Source organism: Rattus rattus, chromosome 18 (genome assembly GCF_011064425.1).
Source record: "Rattus rattus isolate New Zealand chromosome 18, Rrattus_CSIRO_v1, whole genome shotgun sequence".
Lineage (NCBI taxonomy): Eukaryota > Metazoa > Chordata > Mammalia > Rodentia > Muridae > Rattus > Rattus rattus.
In genome coordinates this window covers 5431519-5454926 of record NC_046171.1, presented here as the reverse complement: position 1 = coordinate 5454926, position 23408 = coordinate 5431519, and the positions used below count along the sequence as shown (strand labels likewise).

General features: G+C 49.6%; 1 protein-coding gene across 1 annotated transcript in view; it reads right to left on the bottom strand.

The window, feature by feature from the left end:
• Positions 1-23408, bottom strand: part of Fkbp5 (FKBP prolyl isomerase 5) — a 42161-nt gene that overhangs the window by 5777 nt on the left and 12976 nt on the right. Inside the window, exons 5-8 of the mRNA XM_032888564.1 lie at positions 12559-12715; positions 7061-7151; positions 4084-4167; positions 167-352 (exon numbers count right to left, since the gene is read on the bottom strand). Of these exons, the coding sequence (XP_032744455.1) occupies positions 167-352; positions 4084-4167; positions 7061-7151; positions 12559-12715 (518 nt within the window). The remainder of the gene's footprint in view (positions 1-166; positions 353-4083; positions 4168-7060; positions 7152-12558; positions 12716-23408) is intronic.

Below are 23408 nucleotides of genomic sequence, written 5' to 3'. Positions count from 1 at the left end.
GGGGGCCACCGATGAAGACTGTTATCAACACTGTGAGCAGTTTTGTATAAAGTACAAGACAAAGGTAGCCATAGAAAGCCCCATCCTCTAGGGTGTCCTGGTTCATGCTGACCATAAAGAGCCTGACGGGGGCAGAGGTGGCACATGGACGGAGGTGCCCACCCACCTTGTCGCAGCACTCGACAGCTTTGGTGTACTCTCTGAGCTTCAGGTAGCACATGGCCAGGTTGAGGAAGGCTGCGAGCAGGAAGGACTCCGAAGCTTTGGACTCCTTCTCTGACAGGCCGTACTCCATCTCCAGCCAGGACACTATCTTCCCGTACTGAATCACGGCCTGCATGTACTTGCCTCCCTAGGAGGAAAAAGAGTGGCTTGTATCACCGTGGAGAGGACTCACTGACGTGAGTGTGGCCTGCCTCAGCCGGGTCCTCACATGAAGAGGCCTGCACGCCAGCCCCATTCTATCTCCTGCCTCTGCTTAGTTCTGGGGAAGCCCTGCTGGCCTGTGAGGTGGCCTGGACCAGGCTAACAGCAGAGCAGGCATTCTTTCAGCCTGACAGCAGAAGGTTACGCTGTGGGAGCCAACATTCCTCAGTCTTCCAAAGGATGGTGAGCTGTTTGGCTTATCAGACAGGAGGTGACTTTCCTCTTCTCCCAGCTTTCAGCACTGACAGTGACACTGGACTATGGTAGCTGGCGTCCCCACACCGCAGGCCTGGGCTGTCTAAAGCAGGCTGTGCAAGTGCTCGGCTCCCAGGAGCAGTGGAGAGCAGCAGTCGGCATAGGCAGACTTCAGAGCTGGGCTGTCCCTTGGCACCATGCTATCATAAGGGTGGGTGGGGCCAGAGCACCCTGTGCTGACCCATGGCAGCGGGAACACACATAGGCTGTTGGTAGCACACAGTGCACACACCCTTGGAGAGCAAACTCGATGTGTGAGGAACTGTTCTACCTTTCTCTGTTCCACCAGCCTCCTCTGCTGCGCCAAGGCCTCCCTCATGCACACTAGGCAAGCACGATACCTGCCATCGCTCTCCCCAGGCCTTTATGTCATGCAGAAAAGGCCTTGCTACACTGTGAAGTCTAGTGCCAAACTTATGGTCCGTCTTCCTGTCTCCTCAGCTTCCAGGGCAGTGGTTCTCAACCCACCAAATGTTGCGACCCTTTAATACAGTTTTTCATGTTGTGGTGACCCCTAAATTATTTTTGTTGCCACCTCATAACTGTAATCTTGCTAGTGCTATGAATCATAGTGTAAATCCTGATGTGCAGGGTATCGGATACGTGACCCCTGGGAACCGCTGTTTCAGAGTAACCAGACTCCACACAAGCTCCTGCTGACTAGTGAGCTCTGACAGCGGTGAACAACTGATGGTGCACATGGCGCACGCTCTGAACAACAAGCTGTGTGGAGACAGTGTGCTTGCCGCTCCAGTGACGACTGCATGGTGGGTGGCCGCTTGTGAGCACAGAGAAAACCGGGGTAGAGGTGAGGGCTCTTCTCTGCAGCAGAGATTACCAGCCTGAGGACAGACAGGATGGCGTAAGGGCAGCCAGACCTGAGTGCACTCAGGATGGGAGGCCAGGACACTGCAGAGCTCTCCCCACAATTCTCCAGCCCTCAAAACCAACCAGCCAGCTCAGCCACTCTTCCTTCCCAAGGAGCACTAGGGGGCGCAAGATGTCCGCACACAGCAGAGCGGCCCTAGCCTTGCGGTGTGTGGTGACACCTATACCAGTGCTTGACGGTGACTCTCAGAACTGGATGGGGACAGTGCTCTCCTGCACTGCAGAGCGTTCAGAGGTGGAAAGGACCTCGCCCAGTCCCTCTGCCCACAGCTGGAAGCCGGACAGGCAGGGGATGAAGAACGCAGACATACAGAGCTGGAGCCCGGCGGCTCTGCAGTCACCCGCACTCTGCATGTGGCAAATGTCACATCAGACACCCTGGGAAGATGACGCTGGACAGAGCAGTGCAACAAAAGAAAGGTGTCTCAAGCTTTGAAGGGAGACGGAACGTGGACCGACGACAGCCCTCCCCCTCTGAAGCCGGCATGAGGCTCCTCACCTAGGATGAGGAAGGTGCCTCCAAGGGAGTGCTCAGTGGGACACAATGTTCTGGGCTAAGCCTTAGGTCAGTGGTTTTGAACCTTTCATTAATTTTTTTCCCCAACAGACTGATGTTTTGAAAGAGCTTGTCTATCGAATTACATGTTAAAAATAATGCGTTCCATATGTGTGATGACGGATGATCCAGATTTTACCCAGATTGGTCATTTTAGGAAGATTGGAAGCATGCTGAAACATACGCATTGCCCCTGTAACACTTCCAGCGACCCAGGCGAGTGACCTCAGTGACAAGAATGCCACAGGCCGATTTCCAGATGCCATTCAGGGCTCATAGCACCATCTGGGTGGCTGCTGACGAGTCAGACTTACTTTATAACTTTGTTACAAATACACACTGCCCCTGCCCGTGTTCCTTTTGAGGTAGCTACAGCCCCCCGGTTCTGCAGGTCCCACATGGAGTCTGCCCTTCAAACCACCCAGGTAAGGCCTTAGATGTGCAGCATCTCTCAGTGCAAGGCTCATGAAGAGCTGCTTCAGGCCTCTGCTTTGTAGTGCTGTTAAAAAACCAACCAACCAACCAACAAAAACCCCAGTGAACTGTGTTAAACGCTGCAGCAAAAGAAAGAAAAGCAAAGGACACGTGGGCTTCCTCCACACTCTGTAGTCCAGGCTGGCCTCAAACTCACAAAGATCTGCTTGCCTCTGCCTCCAGAGCCCTGGGAGTAAAGGTGGGCCAACAAAGCTGCTCTGGCTTGGATTTCCTCACAGACCAGAGTCAGCCGCTTCTGCAGCGTCACCCAGCCCAGAAGACTGCCAGCTCCGACTCATCGCGAAGCCCTTTACTCGATGTGCACACAGCAGGCATTTGGGAGCTGGCTGGCGGCAGCGGGCACACACCCTGAAATGTCATTTCTTGGATGTGGGCCTCGGCCCTACGGGACAAAGGCCTGGTTCCTGAGGACGGGGCTCTGGAGGAGTAGTGGTCCCCAGGGCAGCTGTAAGAGGCGTCACATCGCCGTGGCCATCACAGGGCTCCGTGCTTTCTCCTCATCACGTTCTTGGGAAGGCCGAGCCTGGTCATCCCTGGATGCTCTGCCACCCACGCCAGTCTCAGGCCTGCCTGTACCCAGCCAGGACCAAGCACGGCATCTCCCCTTGCTGTTCAGTAATGGCAGCACTGGTAAGTACTGACGGACTGCTCGATAAAACCTCATCAAAGACTTATTCTGACCAAATTTGCTGTGAAAGCCGCTGTTTCAATTTAAAGAGCAAAAAAGAGGTTTTTTAAAAAAATTTTTTAGGATGTTTTTATTTTTATGTTTATTTTATGAGTACTCAGCACATGCACACCTGCACGCCAGAGGAGGGCATGGATCCCATCACAGATGGTCGTGAGCCACCATGTGGTTGCTGGGAACTGAACTCAGGACCTCTGGAAGAGCAGTCAGTGCTCTTAACCGCTGAGCCACTTCTCCAGCCTGAAAAGATTTTTTTAATTAAAAACTACAGTGAAAAAAAAACCGGGAGACTTGTCTGCACCGTAGTTACATAAAAACAAACACAGCACGGTAACCTGGGAGAAATCATTCAAAGTGATCTGCAGAATCTGCAAGTGCTTCCCAGCCACGTGTCTTAGGGACTGATTGTCAGGGGAGAAGTGTGGTTTGGAGCCTGCCCCTGTGACCTCTGACCTGTAACACACCTCCATCCTTTCTCTGCTCACAGACAACAACAACCAGGCTGCTCTAGGCCTTGAGTGGCGCAGGGGAGCGAGCCAGGTCTGGTCTGCCTCGTCTGCTCCTAAGGACGCTACGTCTGCTCACAGCACACAGAAGAGGCACCTGTGTTAGCTCCTGCACGAACTCACTGTTCCCTAATCCTCAGACAGGACACAGCAGGCCTGGCAAACCTGAGGAAGTCTTACCAACAAGGTGAATGCAGAGGGGGCCCCAGCATGGCTCCTGGATACTGGGTAAGTATCCGACAGGAAAGGACTTACAGAGACTCACACACCTTGAAGTACACCGTTCCCTTTTCTTTGACAATGGCAGCCTGCTCCAGTTTTTCTTTGGTGTCCATCTCCCAGGATTCTTTGGCCTGTGTACAGATTTGTGGCATCAGTTAGATGAGCAGAAGAGCAAACATACCAGCTGATGCCTGGAGGACCAACGGCAGCCATCTCTACAAGTGTCTCAAACTCAGAGACACTGGCAGGTACCACTGTGTGCCACTGCCCAGCCACCAGCAGCCTGTGCGCTTGGCCTCCACTGAGCGTTCCTGTGTGGCCCCTGAGCTGTGCTCTGACCCATACGGTCCAAGGGGACGAACAGGTAAAGCACAGCCAGGAGCACAAGCACTGAGCTCTCTTGAAGACTGCACTTTTAGGGTGACAGAGCAAACCCTCGAGGGGTGGAAGGAGCCCTCCTTCCCTCCCTCCTTCCCTTGAGCTTCCGCACTATAGGGCTGCTGTCGTGTGAGCAGGTCGTTTCTGCCCAGCTTGTTTTCCACCTCTAAGTGAGAGGAGTGCTTCTGGTTTGGACCAAGCACACATGCACAGAACATGTCTAAAATGCCAGGTCAGGCAGCTGTCTCCTCCTCACACGGCCAGATGTGTCATGGCCTCTAGCAGTACCAGTTTGCAGGTGTGGACCTGGGGAATTTCTTTTCACCTCCCCGCCCCCCACAACACTGCATGTGTATTAGGCAAGCCTCCTTTACTCTGTAGCTGGGGTTGACCTTGAACTCTGGATCCTCCTGCCTTCGCTGCCCAAGCGCTAGGATCATGGGAGGTCATCACTGTGTCAAAGGAAGACTGTGAAGGCAGCTCATGCAAAACCGTCACCATCCCCTGCTGCTTTGTCTCAGGCACACCCCACTCTCCAGAACAGCACACACAGGCCTCGGGGCACACACAGCTCTGGGGCTATCGCTCAGTCAGACAGTCTTTGCCTTGCACACTCAAGGCCCCAGCACTGACACAGAAATCCGAATGAGCAGCTGGATTAAGATCACAAAACCAACAGGGTCTCTGTTCCGCTCGCTCACTCAGCAGATTCTCTCACCTTCCTCTCTGCCGGCTTAGTTATCCCAAAGCCTAGTTAACGAGGGCCAGCTACATTTTCAAACTGGTTTCGGTGTTGAAAAACATTACACTGTGTGCACCTGTGTGAAGGGCACGTCTCCCTCTCTCACTCTCCAACATTTTTTTTTTTAAAAGAATAACCATCTTGGGGCTGGAGAGATGGCTCAGTGGTTAAGAGCACTGACTGCTCTTTCCAGAGGTCCTGAGTTCAAACCCCAGCAACCACATGGTGGCTCACAACCATCTGTAATGGGATCCAATGCCCTCTTCTAGTGTGTCTGAAGACAGTGACACTGTATTCATATGTAAAATAAATTAATCTTTAAAAAAAAAAGGAATAACCATCTTTGTTTATTTTTTCTCATATATTTTTCTGACTTGAAAAAACCTTATTGAAAAAAATTTCATACAATATACTAATTTTTATAGACTATTCTTACTTATTATTATTGTATACTCGTGTCACTGAATGTTTTGAGACAGTGTCTGTCACTGAACTTGGAGCAAACCAACTGGCTAGGCTGGCCAGCCAGTCCCAGGTCCCTCCTCTCTGCCCCTGCACGTGCCTCCGTGTCAGGCGACACCCTCTGCTTCAGCCAGTGGAGCACTGGGGTTATAAGTGCCGCACTGCCGTCTCTGGCTTCTTTTCCATTCTACAGGGCAGGGGACTAAGCCAGGTGGACTGGAGGAAACAGCAGAGGCTCACAGGTGAGTGTGCCCAGACTCCAGCCGTGCCCGTGTGGGGCGCCGTGACAGCAGGCATGCCTCGCAAACATGGGAGGGCAGAGGGTCTCTACAGAAAGGGCAGGGAAGCTCCAGGCCTTCATAATCCCGTGCCAGTCTCTTCTCCCTCTTAGCAATCGTCCTTGACAAAATCAGGACTGAGTTTAGAGTCCTTCAGAAGCGGTCACTTCCAAACACGCAACCGTATGACAAGAGCATGTGTTGGGGAACATGACGGTGAAAGGGACAATCCCACTTTTTTTCTCCCAGACTTACAAAGAGATAATTTCTTTTGGAAATCCAGTATAATAGAAAAGGTCACATTTCTAGTGAAAACTTATCGTGTACAGAACATGGGGTCATTTCGTAGGAATAAAAAGGGCAGTCCCAGGGTTGGGGATTTGGCTCAGTGGTAGAGCCCTGGGTTCGGTCCCCAGCTCTGAAAAAAAAGAAAAGAAGAAGAAGAAAAAAAAAAGGGCAGTCCCTGAGGGGCTCGGGGAAGGGGGATGCTGGTCACTCGAGACACAGCTGACGATGACCACTTCCTTAGCTTATGGGACACTCTCTGCCCAGTGAAGAACAGCTGGGAGCCTCCAGCGATGGCCCTGGGCTGGAGAATGTCCAAGGAGGCACACCAGTCTGGAGGCCATGGCAAATTCCCTCTCCTGACTTTGGATGAGAATGAAAAACAGCCTGGGTAGCAGGTTTGTTTCTTGTCCCTAGTTGCAGCTGCTGGCCCCGAGGCAGAGACGTTGGGATCGTAACCTGGAGCCCCACTGGAGGCCTCTTTGTAACTCCTATGGAGTGTCCAATCCGCTCAGCACTGAAAAGCTGCACCCCAAGTCCCCGAAGGAACTGCTTGGCAGAACGTGAACTTTTTTGTCCTCAACTCAGGAGAAAAAGTACAAAAAGAACAAGCCTAGGAACAAGTAAGGGAACAAGTCTTGGACTCTACCCAAAAGTTAAAAAAAAAAAAAAAAAAAACAAACAGAAAAAAAGAGCGAACACTAGCTCCTCTCCATATCAACTGTGTTATGTCAGCTTCCTATGCTCTGAGCACACGTGTGGGCGGGACAAGTCTCGGGCAAAGGAAAGCGCAGAAGCAAACGCCATTTAGCTGAACACCTAAGGCGCATTTCAGGAGAGGATGGGAAGCCCACGATTCCAGACGTGCTGGGCTCTCACCTTTTCGAAGCTCTTCAGTGTGACTTCATATATAAGCTCAGCATTGGGTTCGATGCCAAATTTAGGCTTCCCCGCTTCTCCAAAACCATATCTGAAACGGAGAATAAAAAACAAGACTTAGGAGAACTGGTGTGTTCCCAGGTACTTCCTGTGGTTTTCTGAGGCGTGGGATCACTGCTGTGGTTTCCTTGGTTCCCCTGCAGCTGGCGTTCTCTTAGCACGTGCGCACATTTCCTGCACTGCCTGGGATGGTGGGCTCCACGTACTGCTCCACACGGATGCCCGACTTTGGACTTTCCTGTTTGGTTACACGACAGAAAGGACATTCCTATAACCATTATAGTAGCAACACAAATGCTTCTAAGACCCTTGTTATTTTATTACTATTGTTCTGCTGTTCTGTGTCAGTTCCATACTTGTATATAACACATCTCTCATTTTACCCCAGCTCCCTCCCTACTCCCTCCCCAAATCCCCTCCAGCTCTCATGGCCTTTTCTTGTGTGACACCCACTGAGTTTGCTAAAGATTCTGTTTCACTTTAAGGCAGCGTCACCTCCCAAGAGCACCACCTCCAATCAGAAAAACCAAAGGGGGCAACACACTAGCAAAGACAACAGATCTCATGATATTAAACCCTCCGGGTATTAAAGATTTTAAAAGGCACAAGTGCATGGTAGCACACAGCTTTAATCCCAGCTCTTGGGAGACAGAGGCAGACGGATGGATCTCTGAGAGTTCAAGGCCAGCCTGATCTACTAATCAACTCCAGGACAGCCAGGGCTTGTTACACAGAGAAATACTATCTCGAAACACAAAACAAAAATTATTTTAAAAGGCACAGGCAGGGTTGGGGATTTAGCTCAGTGGTAGAGCGCTTGCCTAGCAAGCGTAAGGCCCTGGGTTCGGTCCCCAGCTCCGAAAAATAGAAAAAATAGAAAAAAAGAAAAGGCACAGGCACACTGACAACCAGAGACAACACACAGTCAAACCCAGCCCTCACTCAGATGCTAGCTTATACTTCTGTGGCTATCCTGCTTCAGATGCAGTAAATACCCTTCAGCCAAAACATATTAGTTAAAAAAAAAAAAAAGAAGACCAAATAAAACCCAAGGTTACGCAAATGTCATTGTAAGGGTCAGGGTCTTGCTATGTAGCCCAGGCTGTCCTTGAACTTGTGGCAATCCTCTGGCTGCAGCCTCCTGGGTCCTGGTTTCCTGGAGTACCCACCACACATAGCTCTTCCAACCTTGTTCTGGGGCACTAGTTCAAATCAGATGTCATCTGCCAGAACAGGTCGCATGGAGCTCTGTCCGTCTGCTTTGGTGTCTCCCAGCATCTAGAACAATGCCCCAACTGGGAACAGTGGCACGCATCTGTATTCCCAGTACTGGGGGCAGAGACAGGCCGATTTGTGTGAGTTCCAGGATAGCCAAGGTTACATACAAATAGAAACTGTCATAAAACCCAAAAGGTTAGAAAAAGGAGATCAACTGTCAGCACAAGAGCAAGGAGTTTACTGGACACTAAGCTTGTTTATCTGCCGTGGGCCAAACAACTCTTGAAATGTGAAATGGCAGAAACGGTCCCGTTAGCTCAGACTTCAGGCCCTGGTTTGGAAGGTGTCGAACTGGGTGGGAACTACAATGCCCTGCCCTGGCCTTCTCTGGGGCTAAGGAGGTGGGAGAGAACGCATACCATGCTGCACTTGCTACTGCTCTACCTCTCCTTTGAACTTTCCAGGAAAATCCGCTTCCTTTCTCACCTCCATTGTTACACAAGAAAAGGCGCAGCTGGAGCAGAGGCGCACAGATGCCTGGGAAGAACTGAGTGTGGCAGCTGTACCACCGCACACAGGCTGTCGCCAGCAGAGGACTAGAGGAAACGGTGCACATCCCCGGAGAGTGAGTGAGTGTGTGTGTGTTTGAGAGTGAGTGTGTGAGAGTGTGTGTGAGTATGTGTGTGAGTGTGTGAGAGTGTGTGTGTGTACATTGCCTGTTGTAAATAAGAATGGTCTCTCACTGCGAAGGAGGCAGACAGGTAGGCACTTTGTAAGTCTGTTGCTGAAAGCATGTTGTCATTGGCAGTCTCTGCTAAGTAGGGAAGAATGTGACAGATGACCTGGCATCACTTTGGAACCATGTCACTTACCTGGACTGACTTTAACCTTTCTTTATCAGGGGAACATTTAGCAATGCCTAGAATTGCTACTGGATGGCAGGTAGGAGTCAGAAATATTACTGCACATCCTTATGGGACAAGGGCAATCCTTTTCTGCCACAACCAAAATCCACCACAAAACATCCACAGTATCAAGGACGTTAAATCTGTCTAAAAGTTCCACCATGGGGGTACGGGGGGTGGTACGGGACTGGGTAAGGAGAATGTGGGACTGGCCTAGAAGAGGCACAGCCTGGCTATTAACCAGTGGAAGTAGAGATTAGAGAAGACTATTTGTACCATCTCTCCTGGATAAAACAAAGTACTTCTGTCAAGACTGGAGGAACACATCTCCCAGGAAAGACCTGGGTGCACAGCCATCCCTTCTGGGAACCGCTAGCCTGACTTGTGTTAACACAAAGATGCCTGACTTATGCTGGGCAAAGTTGGGCCTGACTGAAAACTAAATCATCAGAAATGGAGTCCAGAGTCAGCGCCCCTGACAGCAGCTGCCTTGGAGGGCAGCTCCACACAAGGCGTGGAGGGAGGGACAGCCCTGCCGTGCACAGCAGCACGTGAATGCCCTCACTCCTGACAGATGAGAGAGCTGAGGCCAGAGACATATGCTTCCTGAGAGGTCACACGGAGGCAAGAACAAGCTCAGACCTTACTGCTCTGAGGAAACTAAAGCTGCGACACACGGCTCCTAATTAGCCTGTGCCTTGTCTGTTACAAATCAGGCATAAAGAGAGACGAAGGGAAGAGTTAAAGTTATCAGACTTAACGTAAACAGAAACCAGTCACAACATTTAGTTGTTTATCTGAGGAGAACAGCAAATTTTTAAAAATTGAGAAAAAAAATCCCTGAGGGTGCAAGGCCTCGAAGGGCGTGTGACCCTTGCCCCAATGTTTTAAAGAACACTACCAAGAAAAGATGGTGTTCCAGGGAGAGAGAAACTTGGATCCTTTATTAATTTCTTATGAAAATGCCCTGCCGAGGAGTCTACGGATGTCGGCAAGACGTGAGGGTGCAGTGGGGGAAGGGTGGAAACACAGCAGACACTGAGTACAAACTCCATCTGCATTTTACAGCAACCCTGACTCACTCAGGCCTCCAACTAGGACAAGTCAATGTGTGGTATGCACACAAACCACTCTTGGTGCACAGGGATGCTCTATCTACACGGACAGCATGGCGCAAGCATGTGAGACAGCAGGGAAAGCACTGCACAGGACGAACTGGCAGAACCTGACGTGCCAACAATGCCTTGGAGATACACTAATACGTATGTGCTCACACTAGGAGAACAACAATGCCTTGGAGATACACTAATACATATGCGCTCACACTAGGAGAACAACAATGCCTTGGAGATACACTAATACATATGCGCTCACACTAGGAGAACAACAATGCCTTGGAGATACACTAATACATATGCGCTCACACTAGGAGAACAACAATGCCTTGGAGATACACTAATACGTATGTGCTCACACTAGGAGAACAATGCCTTGGAGATACACTAATACGTATGTGCTCACACTAGGAGAACGGGTGTCTGTAGGGAGCGGTGTGGTCTAAAAAGATGGCGTCGACATCCGGTACTCGATTGTGGTAAACACCCGTGCAGCTCATGTGTTGGCATGCCTCTGGCACCTACCAGGCCGGGGCGATATCATGCTAATGAGGTGCTTCATGCTCCACCAATCCCTGGAGGACAAGTATACAACCATAGCCTATTATGTATATAAGGCGAGCACCTTTGCTGCTCGAGGTCCCCGTATCAACAATGAGGTGGTCCTGCAATAAAGGCTGTTGAGAAGAATCCGACAGTGTTGCGTCTTCCTTGCTGGCTGAGGTGGGCGCGACAGGTGTCTTTTACGTCTTTTATGCCTTGGAGATACACTAACATATATGCACTCACACGAGGAGAACGGATGTCTTTTATGTCTGAAAAGATTTGAAAACTGTAACAGCTAATGGGCAGGGCGGGCCGTGTGCTAAGAGATTTGCCTCATTACTCCCTCCACTTGGGCCTCTGCAACTCTGCAAGGCTTGGGGGAGTTAGGTGACTTGCTCAGGTGCACCACTGGCAGGCTGCAGAAAGCAGAACTCAGCCACGAACGGCTAATCGTACACCAGCAAAGAACTAGCCGCACCAATAAACAGGACGCACTGTGATTCGCTTTGCTGTTAAAGTTGGGGCGTCTGCTCTCCGAACGGTCTACTGGGGAGGTTAAGGCTTAAAGATCTGGGTCATGTGTTTCTACATTCGGACTTTACAGAATCATCTTTACAGAGGTGACCTGTGAGACCAGACCTTAGACACTAGAGTGTGGCACTACTATAATTTTGGAATGGAAGATTAAACATGATTAGAAAACTTTAATTCCAGCACCTGAAGTCAGAGGCATGCAGATCTCTGAGTTCAAGGCCAGCCTGGTCTACATATTGAGTTTTAGGGCAGTCAGGGCTACATAGTGAGAGTACATCTCAAAGAAAAAAAGACTCGGAACTGCAGGTTATGGAGAGCCCACTATGTAAGTGAGAGCAGCTCTTTCAATGAAAAAGAAACAGCTTCATTGCAGAGTGAACTGCAGCAAACCCTCCAAGGCAAAGGACAGGACAAAAGCATTGAATTCCGACCGGTGAGTGCAGCCCAGACTCTCAGAATCCTAGCAGAGGCCACCGCGTGCAGTGCCACCTGGGAGGCCACTCTGAGCAAGGAGATGCATTTGCACGCAGGCGCACTCCTGCATCCTCCCAGGGGCCCATTTCTCAAGATAGAAGAGTTGAATTTATAGTATAATTTTAGATCTAAAAATAATAGGAAGCGTGTTCTCACAGGAGACTGTCACGCCGGATGGCTCTAAGTTGGCAGTGCTAATGGCCATCCTTATGACGGGAAAAAGTTAGGCAAAAATGAGTCATCCCCGCTGCCTTTAGATCCAGGAAGAAAAGCTGGCTTTCTTCCTTCAGGGACTCCACATAAGAATGTGGCATGGATTCAAGTGGTAGTAAGCCATGCATCACTGCGATTCCCAACACCCTTCTGATGAGTTCAGAGACGAGGGGAGCGAGGCGTCAGAGGAAAGAGCCAAGCCCTGCTGAGGTGGCATCCTGGCAGCTGACAAATCAAACCCAGGGAGACGGACTGTCCTGTTCTTAAACATACTTCAGCTGAGCCAACTCACTTGTAAGCTTCTCTGGCGGGATGAGGCCCCAAACTCCAGACTATAGCCCAACAGCGAATCAAAGCGTGAGAGCGAGCGAGAGCGGGTGAGCAGTCCGTGGCCTTCAGACAGCCTCACCGAGCACTGAAACGGGCTTCTTACCGTGGTCCAAGATACAAAATGCACTGCTCTTCCCTCTGCATCTTCTCCAGGGCTTTGTCGATCCCAATTGGAATGTCGTGGTCTTCTCCTTCGCCAACGACGAACACCACATCCCGGCAGTCAAACACCCTTCCAGCACAGCAGCCTTCCAGGTGGACTAAGGGGAAGACATGGGACAGTCACACGCTACCCCTCAGCCCCGCCTGTCAAATGACTGGCTCACAGTGGTGCAGTAACACCATTTCCCCTACGGTTCATAAGACACACAGTGTCTTCCGGAAGCTCTGCCCACCTAGTCTGAAAGGTTTGTTTTCCATTTTAAGTTAAGTGGAAAAGTATTTTTTCCAGTTTAAGTTAAATGTATCCTTTCTAATTTTCTTACCTGTGACACAGGGTTAAGATCCACTGGCTCATTTAAACACACCATTAGGAGAATGCCATATATCTAGTATTGAATATCTACAATGGCTTAGCCATCTCTAACAGTATTTTGGTTTGAGATGCTGGGCAAAAGTACATAAACAAGAAATATAGCCTAGGACTCAATGCTAGTTCTCCAATACTGCATACATGTTAGATGAAGGTCATACGCTCTTTCTACATAGTAGCTCAGGCTGCCCCAAACTCTTCCTGCCCTGTGTTCCAAGTGTGTTAGCACTATAGGCACGCACCACGCCTTCCTTCTCCAATCCTTTTGTGAGGTGGTGGAGACTGAGTCCAGGGACTTGTGCACTGATCGACCCCCAGCCCAAACTCCTTCTAATACCAATGCTACCTGACTTTTCTTTTTTCTTTTTTTAAAAAAGATGAATTTAATTTAATTTATATGAGTACACTGTAGCTGTCTTCAGACACACCAGAAGAGGGCATCAGGTCCTATTACAGAAGGTTGTGAGCCACCATGTGGTTGCTGGGAATTGAACTCAGGACCTCTGGAAGAGCAGTCAGTACTCTTAACCTTTGAGCCATCTCTCCAGCCTGCTACCTGACTTTTCAATTAGTTCTTTTATTCAGTATGAAAGATGAATGGTTTGTGGGACAGTTCAATAGCACCATGGTTTCTACCTCAGATCTAGTAACTTGCTAAGATACTTCTTGACAAGGCTGCGTGACTGATTTTGGGTCAATAATTTGCCTTAGTCTTGAGAGACCACCCTGTTTTAAACATGGATGCTGTGTCCAAGGAGAACCACCATCTTCCAAGCCATCTAATATCCACTTAATCTGCTCTACTACCTGACCTTGACAGTCTCTTAAAGCCTCAAAGTCTATGATTCTGCTTGGTCGTGGAAACGAGCTTCAAAGCTAATTCCTGACTGATCATTTGATCAGATCACCATTAGCCTAAGTCTGAGAAGTGAGAGAAACTCTGGAAGATAAACAGCCGTGAGCTACACACCAGGGCCTCAGAGTCGCATGTAAAGCTAGGACCGATACCATCTTGGCTGTTCCTATGCTGCCAACTCAAATCCTAAGTCAGCTCTTTCAAGACAAAGGCTACAGCAGCCCAGCTCTCAGATGGCTTACTGCCGCTGGTTTCATAGACATACCCATTTATACGACGGCTTCCACAAATTATATTCACTTTTGGAATGTTCTAAGTAAGATAGCCAACTTACAGGCCCCCCCCCCCGCATACATATGAAACCAAAACCAAACCAAGGCAGGCTGCATACGGCACAGCGGCACCCAGCGGTCAGTACATGCTGCCAACAGCCTGTCTTAAAGTGTGCACATCAGGGGTTTGGGCGCATGCCTGAGGCTTATGCTATTCTCTGTGGCGTAAGAGGGGCGTCTGCTGGCTCTTATGTTAGGTGTCTAAGCTGAGCCTGACTCAGGCCAGCAAGTCCAGGGTCTCAGACAGCCACAGCCTGCCTCAGAATAAAGAGTAAAAGGAGAGGTAGGGCTGATGGGTGTACCTTGGTGCTAGAGGACCTGCCTAGCATGTACAGAGCTCAGTCCCAACAACCACAATAAATAAATATGCATGTAAGAATCAAGCAAAGAAAACTATAAATGCATGTAACTACTTTTTTTTTTTCTTTTCTTTTTTTTGGAGCTGGGGACCGAACCCAGGGCCTTGCTCTTGCTAGGCAAACGCTCTACCACTGAGCTAAATCCCCAACCCCATAACTATTGTTTTTAAATTTGTCCAAGAAATTGAAATTGTCCACGAGCCTGGGAACTCCTGCCCCAGCCGTGTAACAGCCTCTTTAATATTGAGATTTATCACCCTAGGTGCTTACAACTTAATAGACTTTTGAGGGGAGAGGATTCTGAGGTTTGCTGCCAGACCATCACCTTCCTCACTACAGTGGAATGAGTGCCTTTAGTAGGGAGGAGGTTATCACTACATTTGTTGTGGCTTTTGGTTGATCAAATCTGAAATGTGTTTTCAAAACAGGAAGTCCAGAGACTTCTGCAAAGGATCCCCGATTATACGTCAGTTTCTAGACTGATTTGCAGAGTGGACGCTTACACACATAGTACGTCCAAGTATTATTAGGAGTCTTAGTGAGATTCCCAGTCTGTGAGTTCAGACATTCTCTTTCCGCGTGCTAAGCCATCGCTGTGTGCAGGAAAGATGAAGGTTGGAAGGAAGCAAAAAATAACTAGGAAGTTGGATGCAACAAAGGCAGCGCAGGAGAGCAAACGTGGGGCTGGAGACGGCTCGGGGTGGAGAACCTGCTGCTCTTCCTCCCAGGAGCAGGGTTCAATTCCCAGCTCGGGTACGGAAGCTCATAACTGCTGTACCTCCAGCTCCTGCGACCTAAGGTCCTCTTTTGGCTTCCATGGGCACAGTCACGCATACATTCAGACAAAAAACGCATACACATAAAATAAAATCTAAAAAGAAAAGAAAATGTTTTGCTAATTTATGTGTGTTTGTTTGACTACATGCTATGTATGTACAGGCGCCCAGAGGCCAGAAGAGGGCATCGGATGCCCAGATCCTGGCGTTGCAGGCAATTTTAAGTTGTCCCACTGTGTCTGGAAGATCGGCAGCCCGAGCTTGCCTGTCTCCACCTGATGTCCCAGCCTCATTACCTGGGCCTCAGATGGTCGAGGAAGAGAATCCTTTCCTCTCAGCTCTATGTGCACACTCACATACATAATGCTACAAGTTAAGTCTTAGGTGACATCCCCACATATGCTTCACCTCACACATACATGCACGAACCACCTCAGAACACGAGGAAATGTGATGTCCGGGAAAATGCAGGATCAGTGCAGGGGAATATGGGGTGGGGGGCAGTAAGGGGGATGTATGGGGGGGAATACTTGTATGGGAGAGGGGGAGGGAAGGGGATGGGGACTTATGGACAGGAAACGGGGAAGGGGAATAACATTTGAAATATAAGTAAAGAAATATATCTAATAAAAAAAATGCAGAATCAGAGCACAGTAAACGCAGCTGGGGATTCTCCCCATTACAGGGGGAAAGGTCAGCACAGGCTGAGCATTTATTCTGAACACATGTGACAAGTCCTCGAGGTTGCTGACAGGACTCACAGCACAGGGCCTTGGCAGGCTTCTGCTGCACACTGAGAACTTGCCCTGAGCTGATATATGCAGAGGCGCCCAGTTCCTAGGAACCCATTTCCTCAGCTCTGTCTCTGGAAGACCTGTGGGTGCTTCTGACTTTGTATTCCATAGTACAAATACTCATTTCATAAATATTTAATACAAGCCACCATGACTCACTCGGGAGCTCAGCCTCTAGGGCTCGGGAGGTCTGTTGCTAATGTCATCCAGCATGATTTACAGGAAGTAGTGATCTGCGATGTTCTCCAAGTGAACAGAATGCATACAGGATGCTTCTACTTAGGGGATTTTGGTAAAGAGAAATAAACAAGTTTAAAAGTGGCAATATTTCTCTTGACTTAAAAGTCTACGTAACCTGAAAGGGGGTCCTCCAGCAAACCCCACAAAGTCAAACCAAACCAAATTACCCACATTTAGCTGTGCAATCCAGAGTGTAACCACATCAAGTGAGCCTGGTCACTGCAAAACATCATTTAAACTGCAGCTCTGACTTATTGTTCTCTTACTGCCCTAGAGCAATTTTGTTTTGAAGAGCACAGAACACCCTGTTCTGAATGTGGCTGGCACATGAACTCGGTGTGCTGACAGCAATTTGTTCTCCGATTAAAATGGGGGGGGATACAGCAGTAACAAAAACTGGAATGCAAGGAGCCCCAAACTGTACAGCTTGTATTTCAGGAAGCAAAACTGAGGACGAGGGCTGTAGAACTTTTTAATGCTGTGACCGCCAGAGCCTAAGACGTTAGCTCGGTGAGTGTCTGCTTTCTCTTCTCTAATTATAGCAGCTGGCGTCTGATAGCTTTGCGCTGTCCCCAAACAATGACTGGGTCATAGGATCTGAATGACAGTGTTGTAACAGCATTGCTACTAGAAAAGACTGGTCATCTGGCTAGAGAAAACCAGGTTGTGGCCAGTCAATCACACTGGGCAAGGGTTTCCAGGGGAGTGGATGTTACGAGCCCCGAGGAGGTACGCAGACTCTTCTAAAGCAGCAGTGAGGCACATTAACCACTGACCACAAGGACACCACTCCCCTCAGGCCTCGGCTCAGATCTCCCGCATACAGCCTGCTCCGCACCACTCTGTTCTAATTCAGGGGAAGGACCACTGTGAGGTGGACCCTAGCCCAGGCCCAGGGCAGGCAGGGCCCTGCCTACAAGAATGGCAGTTATGATCTTCGGTTCTTCCCTTTACAACCGCGCAGCACACCTCGAAACTAACCAGTCCCATTCTGCCACCTAACAACTCTGGCTGTGGGGCGCTTGGGCTCTCTCTCCATCTATGGCGAGGTGACACCGGCTAGCCTGAAACTGCTAGGATAAGACAAGTGTGGTGGCATTTGGCAGGCAGAGGCAAGAGGTTGAGAGCTACCCAGTGAGCCCTGATCTCAAGCAAACAAGGAAAACAGCAGCAGCTCAGGCCTTGTGCGATGACTGAGGGGAGGAGTGCTTACTCCAGACTCTCAGATCACTAGGTCTGACTCCCAACCACACAAAAGAACCAAGAATTAAGAGTGGGCACAGTGGGATGGGCAATTTGGGGGAAATCTGATGACCATGTGACTCAAGAGGCAGAGAGGCCAGAGGACCAGTATTTCAAGGCCAGCCTTAGTGGCATGAGACCTTGTTTCTGAAGAAAACAAAGGACTAGACCGATGGCCTGGCTGTTAAGTGTTAGCATGGTTGCTCTTGGAGAGGACCTGGGATTCAGTTCCCAGCAGCCACGTGTGTCACAACTGCTCATAAGCCCAGTTCCAGGGGATATGACGCCTCTTCTGGCCTCCTCAGGCACCAGGCATGCATGTATAGATAGATATACATGGAGGCAAAACACACATTTTTTTTTTTTTAAATTGTAAAGAAAAAAGAGGCTAAGCTCTACCTGAAAGCATCTGACAGAGCTGGCATTCATTTGTCTGCCCACAGGCAAGCCGTGCATTAGGTGTGGGTGTGATGACCTCAGGAGCGACACACAGGGCCATTCCTCTACACTGGTAGGGAGTCGCCCTCCACCAAACAGTTGAGGGTCCCTGTAAGAATGCATTTTATGTCCCTCACAGTACAAGGAAGAGGCCAGCAGGGCAGGCTGGAACTCTGCACACCTTTGCACACCACAGCTCAGGACCCCAGTACGTATTTTCTTTATGACCAATCAGAAGACAGACAGGGCTTTTAAGCAAACAGTGGCAATTTTCCTTTCTGAATCTATCAGTTGCACCCTTATTTATTCACTTTTGTTTTTTGGAGACAGGGTTTCTCTGTATAATCCTTGCTGTCCTGGAACTCACTCTATAGGCCAGGCTGGCCTTGAACTTGACATCCAGCAGCATCTGGTCCTAAACGTGTATGCCACCACACCTAGCTTTTGTTTTGTTTGTCCTCTGATTGTAACCACTCCAGGAGGCTATCAAACGCACCACTGACCCAGAGCTTTTGTTTTGTACACGATCCTAAAATGTACCATGCATTACTGGTTTGTTGTATTTTTTATTATGATTTGACCCCACTTGAAGACCTGGAGATACATTCTAGAGAAAGGAGCTACCTACATCTGAAACACAGGGGAGAGAACACTGCACACTTAGACTGAGAAGCACGGTGCTGCTTTCTGAGACGTAACGAATGGCTTAAAAACCCCTGACTTTGCTGGGCGATGGTGGCACACACCTTAATCCCAGTGTTTGGTAGGCAGAGGCAGGTGGATCTCTGTGAGTCTGAGGCCAGCCTGGTGTACAGAGTTGAGCTCCAGGGCAGCCAGGGCTACAGAGAAACCCTGTCTCAAAACCAAAACCAAACCAAACCAAAACAACTAAATAAAAAACCAAACCAACCCCGTGACTTCGTCCTGTGGTCGTGTGCTGCCATCACTCAGTATGTGAAAGGCAATTGAACAACAGAACACAACACTTTCGGACATTAGTGTGACATACATAAACATACATGAAGCCTTTACTCTACCTCAATTTCATGTATGTGTGCCTTCCTTCATGTGCAGGGAACAAACAGCCTGACCATGTTGCTTTGACTTTATGAGTCCTGGTGCCTTTGACTGCTGTCATTCATTCATTCATTCATTCATTCATTCATTCATTCATGCATGCATGCATGCATGCATCCCTGGCTATCCCTAAACTCACAGAGATCCACCTGCCTCTGCTTCCCAGTGACATCAAAGACAGGTGCCACTGTGTTAGGCTCCACCTTATTTTTTTTTTTTTTTTTTTACCCGGGGCTGGGGACCGAACCCAGGACCTTGCGCTTCCTAGGCAAGCGCTCTACCACTGAGCCAAATCCCCAACCCCCACCTTATTTTTTTAAAACAGGGTCCCTCACACACTCTGATTTGACTAGACCAGATGGCCAGTGAGCTCAGCACCATGTGTGCAGTGCGTGTATGTGCACCTGTGTACAGAGGCCTTGGGGGCGTAAGAGGGCATCAGCTGTCCTGCAACTGGGGTTATGGTTGTGTGTCACCCAACATGGGTGCCAGGCATTAGGCTCCAGTCCTCAAGTGTTTTGTTTGCTGGCCTGGATATTTTTCTAGCATATTCCACTGCCACCTGCCCTGTGCAAGTCTCCACACACCCTGCTCTGCAGATCTTCTGTCCCATGACTGACAAGACGACCCTTACTCCCCCCTCCTTCCTCTTCACTGGTCCCCACACCGGTCTTCCTCCCTTGCCCACTGCTCAGCTCACGAGCGTGGGTGAGAGGCACTGCCCACCTCACTCCGGCTCTTACGGAGTTTCAGTGTTAATGCACACGGAAATGCACAGTGTTGACGCACACCAGCTTCCAGACTTCCTTATCTCCTTTCCATTTTCAGAGATGTCTGGACAGGATTTTGGCTTTGTTAGTTTTTAACTACTTCTGTGTTCCCGCTCTCTGTATCTGCGGTTTTTTTTTTTTTTTTTTCCTCTTTTTTTTTTTTGGGGTTGGGGACCGAACCCAGGGCCTTGCGTTTGCTAGGCAAGCGCTCTACCACTGAGCTAAATCCCCAACCCCTGTATCTGCGGTTTTATCTGCCCTATATCTTCTCACACTTGCTGACCAATCCTTGCCGTCTGTACACATACACCTGAAGATGTTCAAAGGACTGCAGCTACCTGGCACTGACATCCTAAGCAGGCAACATGACAGCTTCTTCCCAACAGGGTGATTGTGAAGGAGACAGGTCAAGATTTCTTATGTATTTAGGCTATACACACAGGCTGGGGATGCCCTACCTGACTGCTGGTGTACGGCTCTACCTTCCAGAGACAGAACTCCTCACAGCATTATTCACCACTGTGGAGCGCTGCCACGCCCAGAACATGCCTGAGAATTTCCAGGACACTGTGTACTCCTGCTCTGCAGCCCAAGGCCGACACCTGCAGCCTCTGAGTTGCCCCTGCTGCACTCTGGAGCCAGGCTTTAGCTTTTGAGCAGAAATCACGAGACAGATCCTCAGGCAGTTCATTTCCAGACCTTGGCTGCAAACTGGAGTCACTGGGGAGTTTAAAATATTTGCCTCTGCCAGTCTCTCCTTTGAGACTTACTAACGGGCTGGAGGCTTGGGCACTGAGATAGCTCTCACTAGGTAAGGCTGAGGGCGGTGCAGTAGAGCGGCTTACTGGTGTGGCTGCCCCATACTGTCTGATAGCAGCCCTGATGACTCCCCATAGCCTGCTTTGGCTCCCTTGCACCCGCTGACTGCGAGCCTGGGGTTCTGCCTGCACTTGCTAAGAACGGCGTGTACCTCCACAGAGGTCTCCTCAGCGCCTGCTTCAGGCTGGAATTACAGAACGCAGTCTCCATCCGGCTAAGCCCATGTATGTATGCATTTCATAAGCTCCCATGTCTAATACATTTCTCTGTCTCTCTCTTCTCACTGTTTTGAGACAGAGTCTCACTGTGTAGCTCTGGCTGTCCTGGAACTCACTAGCAGACCAAGCTGGTCTTGAACTCACAGATTCTCCAACTGCAGCCTCCAGAGTGCTGGGTTTCAGGGTATGCATCACCTCGAGTACCTCCCTCCCTCTCTACCTATAGCATTTCATCTGGTTAGGAGGGAGGGACCGGGAGATTTCAGTTGAAACTCTGCTCTGAAAGCACCATGCCCTGCAGCTCTGTTCAAAAGGAGCTGAAAGCCTGGGGCCAAAGAGTCCAGGAGCCCACGATGCTGCTGTGGTCAGTTCCCACCTCCAACACCACTGATCTGAAACCCAAAATAGGAGCTCGCAGCAGAGGGACGGGAGCTACTCAGAGCCCTGCTTCAGCGCAGCTAGATGGTCTTTGACTGCAAAGCTTTCGAGTGGCGATGCAGCCAGGGCAAGCGAATACACAAGTGTGATGATGCAAGTGTCAGTCCTCACGACCACGCCCCCTAGAGCCCTCAGAGCACACTGCCTTCTCTATGACGGAAAAGGGCAACACAGAACACAAGCAGTACGACAGTCATTTTACCTGGCAAGAAAAAGCACAGGAGAAGCTGCGACTGATTTGTAAAAATGAGAATTTTGATAAGAGTAAAAAGCACACTGATGGGGTTGGGGATTTGGCTCAGTGGTAGAGCACTTGCCTAGGAAGCGCAAGGTCCTGGGTTCGGTCCCCAGCTCCGAAAAAAAGAAAAAAGAAAAAAAAAACAAAAAACAAAAACACACTGTTTTGAGAAAAAAAAAATGTCACAATGTGAAAAGCAGCAGCAGATGATGGTGTACAGCCTTCCAACCAGCCACTCACGCAAAAACACAGCCGACCACCACTGAGAAGAAACACACCAAGACGGAGACTATCACTAGACACAGATTCACCAGGGATTGGTGCAGGAAACAGACGGTGTCAGGATTCCTTCCTTAAGCCCAGGTGAAGGAAGCACACAAGTTATGAACACAGCACAGGGATAGAAGGGAAAGCCTGTCACATCGGAGGGACCCCGTGCCACAGCTATCACAATCAAACTGGAAAATCAGCCTCATTTACATACAAGACAACCAGATGCTCAAGGGAGTAATCGCAAGACTCCATAGTTCAGACTAAGACCTCCAAAGTCCAAATGTAGCCCAGGCCTGACCATTCCGTTTTACCCAGAAACCCAGAATCTCTTGGTATTTACCACAATGGGCGGGCGACCTGACACACAGCTGGGCCTGCAGACGTAAACTAACTGTGACTATGCTGCAGAGAGAAGTCCCAGATGAGCAAAGGAGAACCAACTGTGGTGCTGAGTGGCGCTGTACGTATATGGCACTGTAAAAATTGTTACATGTATGAGCATTCTGCTTGCGTGTATATCTGTGTACCACATGTGTGCCTATTGCCCTCAGAGGCCAGAGCAGGGCTTAAGATTCCCCGGGCCTGGAGTTATACAGTTGTGAGCCGCCATGAACATGCTGGGAACTGAACGTCGGTCTCTGAGGAAGCAGCCAGTGCTCTTACCTGCTCTGCCCAGTACTCAATGTTTTAAATACACATGTGGCTGATACAGAGCCCTGTGCAAATGCTTGTCTACACTTCTGAAGTACACTACCCAGCTCCAGGAGCATGAAGTCCCACCACACAAATACACACGAGCACTTGACAGTGTCTAGATGCTATTTTCCAGGGGCAGGAAACAGCCCCTTGGTGAAAGGGATGATCCCAGGCCTGGGGCAGCAGGATTTTCAAGTGATCTTAGAGCATCTCACAGCAACATAGAGTGAGGAGACAAAGTGAAAGCAGCTAACAGTGTTCTCTACAAACAACAAGCAAGGCAGTGACACGGTGAACAGAGCCCATGGGAGGGAGGACACTCTCCACGGTCAGCACTGGGGCAATCCAAGCAGCAAGGGAAAGCATTTTACTGGAAAAGACAATCCCCCTAGTGTGTGCTGACAAACTAAACAGCAAAATCAACACAGGGAGGGAGAAGAGACAGATATTCCTTGCAGTGGAACACAACATAGAGCTATAAATCACACACACAGTAATGACCGCTGTACGGAACCTTGCTAGTGCATTGGCCGTGTGAAGGTTGGTGGCCTCCCAGCACTCCTTTTCCTGCCTCACTCAGCGCTTACGAAGAATAGCTTCACAGAGAGAAACACAGGAGGCACCACCCTCGCCCAGCACTCACCAGTAGAAGTTGGGGTCGTAGTGGTGGTGGAGGTGGAGGAGGTGGGGGTGGTGATGGTGGAGGTGGAGGAGGAGGTGGTGATGGTGGAGGTGGAGATGAAGTACTAAAGAGGGCACAGCGCCACCCACAGGCCATTCTCTAAAAGCTCCATCTAGTCCCTACACGCATGAGACACACCTAAAGCGTGGTGTTCTAACGGGAGTGGGACAGGG